The sequence below is a fragment of the Geospiza fortis genome, unplaced genomic scaffold (genome assembly GCF_000277835.1).
Source record: "Geospiza fortis unplaced genomic scaffold, GeoFor_1.0 scaffold375, whole genome shotgun sequence".
Classification (NCBI taxonomy): Eukaryota; Metazoa; Chordata; class Aves; order Passeriformes; family Thraupidae; genus Geospiza; species Geospiza fortis.
Window position 1 is genome coordinate 25,960 of NW_005054641.1, and position 3,759 is coordinate 29,718.

A 3,759-nucleotide genomic window follows, 5' to 3' on the forward strand; every position below is an offset into this window, starting at 1 on the left:
ATTATATATTATATACTATATGTAATTTTCTATATATATAATATATTATTATAGTATATTATATATGTTCTTTGTTTTCTTAAGTAATATATAATATTAAAATATATTACTTGCCATATATTAATATGTTAAATATATTAATGTCTTATGCTATAATAATATCTTATTACATTTTATTATATAATATATAATTTCAGGTATTATTATAGGATTCTATTACATGATATAATGTGTTATATATTATAATATATAATCACATATATTTATATAAACATATCAAGATATACTCTATATAATTCTAATATATTTACATATAGGATATATTTTATAAAATCTTTGTGTATTACATAATATATTATGTATAAAATTTAATAAACATCTATCATCTCTACACATTTAATCCCAATCCTAACCAAAACAGGAAAAAAAACCCGATAAAATGAAATAGTAACCCTTGGATGTATAAAATTTAATAAACATCTATCATCTCTACACATTTAATCCCAATCCTAACCAAAACAGGAAAAAAAACCCGATAAAATGAAATAGTAACCCTTGGAATCCCTGGATTTTTTTCTGAAATTCCCTGGTTTTTTTGTGATATTTTTTAGATTTTCAGGTCTCTTCCCGCTGGGTACAACATTGGGAAGCAGGTGCTGGACCAGTACCTGGCGCTCCTGGCTGATGATCCGGTGAGCTTGGCGCTTTAATTCCATTTTTCCTCCTTTGTTCCTCTGTCTGGGGCTAAAACATTTTTTTTTCTGAGAGGTCAAGGAAGGTTTTTAACAGATACTTAAATATTTTTAAAGTTATTGGACAGATCTCAAAGATATTGTAATTATTTATCAGGTGTTAAATAAAATTCTGTATTCTGTTTTACTGACGTTGAAGGTATTTAACAGGTGCTGAAGATTTTTAAATTAATAAAATTTATTATTTATTTATATTATATATGTATTTATTATTTATATAATAGATATTATATATGTCAATTATTTATATTATAGAATATATAGAATATATAATGTACATTAATTATTTACATTATATACTATATAAATATATTATAAATATATTATATTTATTTATTATTTATCAGATATTCAATAAAATTCTGCATTCTATTTTACTGACATTGAAGATATTTAACAAGTGCTGAAATTATTTCAGAATACTTGAGTTATTTAACTTATATAAAGTTATAATTTTAAGTTAAAAGTTATAAAGTTGTAATTATAAGTTAAAGATATTTTTTTCCCTGAAATCTTCTTACTCTTCCCACTCCGAATTTGAAGTAAAAATTCCAAATTTTCTCCCTGCAGTTGGAGTTTGTGGGGAAGTCGGGGGACAGTGGAGGGGGCACCTACACTGTCAGTATCCTTTGGGGTGATTTGGGGGATTTTGGGCAGATTTGGGGTGATATTGGGGATTTTGGGGTGATTTTTAGGGGATTTTTTTGTGATTTGTGGGCATTTGGGGGATTTTTGTCAATGATTTTCAGGGGATTTTGGGAGTGATTTTCAGGGGATTTTTGTGAGTGATTTTTAGGGGATCTTTTGGTGATTTGGGGGGATTTTTGGGGATTTTGGGAGTGATTTTCAGGGGATTTTTGTGAGTGATTTTTAGGGGATCTTTTGGTGATTTTTAGGGGATTTTGGGGGATTTTGGGAGTGATTTTCAGGGGATTTTTGTGAGTGATTTTAGGGGATTTTTGTGAGTGATTTTAGGGGATCTTTTGGTGATTTGGGGGGATTTTTGGGGATTTTGGGAGTGATTTTCAGGGGATTTTAGGAGTGATTTTGGGCTGATTTGGGGGGATATTTTTGTGGGGAATTTGGGATGATTTGAGGGGAATTTTGGAGCAAGGATTTCGGGCAGATTTGTGATGACTTTGGGTGATTTTTGGGGTGATTTTTGCACAATTCTCCTTGACCTCAGCCCCTCCAGACCTGCACAAGGCCCTGGTGTCCCTGGCCACGGCCACGCTGGAGTCCATCGTGGAGGAGAGGTGACCAAGGGCACCTGGAGCCCCATCCTGGGCTGCCCCCAGCCCCTTCCCCACGTCCCTCCCTCTCATCCCACCCCTCCCGGGCAGGTTTGGCTCCCGCTGTGCCCGGATTTTCCGGCTGCTCCTGCGCAAGAAGCACCTGGAGCAGAAGCAGGTGGAGGATTTTGCCATGATCCCGGCCAAGGAAGCCAAGGACATGCTCTACAGGATGCTCTCAGAGAACCTGGTGGCCTTGCAGGTGAGGGGTTTGCCCAGGTGTGGCAGCTGGACGGGTTTTGGGCGCTTCTGAGTGATCCCACCTGGAATTTGGGCACAGGGATCACAGGGATACCCTTGGGGAAAGGGGATATCTCCATTTGGTTCCCACCATCCCTCTGCCCTTCCACAGGAAGAAATTTCCAGCTCTGGGATCCCAGAGATTGCCCAGGTGTGACATCTGGCCAGGTTTTGGGCACTTTTGGGCACTTCTGAGTGATCCCACCTGGAATTTGGGCACAGGGAACCACCTGGGAAGGGAGCACAGGTTCCTCCATGGAGGAGGGGACACTTCCATTTGGTTCCCACTGCCCTTCCACAGGAGGAGATTTCCAGCTCTGGGATCCCAGAGATTGCCCAGGTGTGACATCTGGCCAGGTTTTGGGCACTTCTGAGTGATCCCACCTGGAATTTGGGTCCTGGTCGCTGAGAATTTGAGATTTTTCTGCGCTGCCAGGCACTGACCCCCAGGAGAACACTGCAGTGACCTGAGGCCGTGGAGAAATGTCCCAGAATTGGGTGACAGAACTGGGATTGTGGGTGTGGAGTTTGAATAGAAGCGTGAAATATCACAGGGTGGAAAACTTGGGAGTTTGGGGTTTAAAATGTAGAAAAATATATAAAACAAGATGGAGATTTTAGGTGGAGGCTGGTCGTTCTTCTTCACTTCTCCACCTTCTTCTTCTCCACCTTCTCCTTCTTCTCCACCTTCTCCTTCTTCTTCTCCACCTTCTTCTTCTCCTTCTTCTCCTCCTTGGGTTTGGGTGGTTTTTGTGTAATTGGATAAAAACGTCCACGTTGCTGGCCATGGGTGGTTGCTTATTGGGTTAAAAGCAAAAATAATTTAGGTGTCATTTCTTAATTGGGCAGTTTATCCTTGAAAGGCCTCGTAGAGAGAGACAGATCTCCATTTTTAGTTTGTTAAAAGTGCTGTAGGACTCAGGCTTTGTGAGACTGTAACAGAGATAAAAATGAATTATTTGAGTCCGAGGAAGGAATTCCATCTCACACATTCAATCCCAGCCCTGGCACAAAGAAGCGAAGACTCCTCAGGGAATCAATCCCAAGGGGGAGGGAACACAGGGGCACCTCCAGGGAAGGGGATCCCCCCAAATTTGTTCCCACCATCCCTCTGCCCTTCCCCAGGAGATTCCCAAGACTCCGGACCACGCTCCGTCCCGCACCTTTTACCTGTACACGGTGAACGTGATGGCCGCCGCGCGCATGCTGCTGCACAGGTGCTACAAGGTGAGTGAGCCCCAGGAGCTGCTGCACAGGTGCTACAAGGTGAGTGAGCCCCAGGAGCTGCTGCACAGGTGCTACAAGGTGAGTCAGCCCCAGGAGCTGCTGCACAGGTGCTACAAGGTGCTGTCCCCCTGTCCCCTGTTGGGTTTTTGGGAGTGTAGGGCCCCTTGGGAAATAATTTTTATGTATTATCTATATTATAGAGTTTTCTATATATTATACAAGATACAATATATAATATACATTATACA

General features: G+C 40.6%; 1 protein-coding gene across 1 annotated transcript in view; it reads left to right on the top strand.

Annotated features, from left to right (window-relative positions):
- POLR3C (RNA polymerase III subunit C) overlaps positions 1-3,759 on the top strand; it is a 13,399-nt gene that overhangs the window by 7,569 nt on the left and 2,071 nt on the right. The window contains 5 exon segments of the mRNA XM_031064840.1: positions 523-692; positions 1,323-1,374; positions 1,948-2,008; positions 2,096-2,246; positions 3,410-3,648. Coding sequence (XP_030920700.1) covers positions 523-692; positions 1,323-1,374; positions 1,948-2,008; positions 2,096-2,246; positions 3,410-3,648 — 673 coding nt within the window.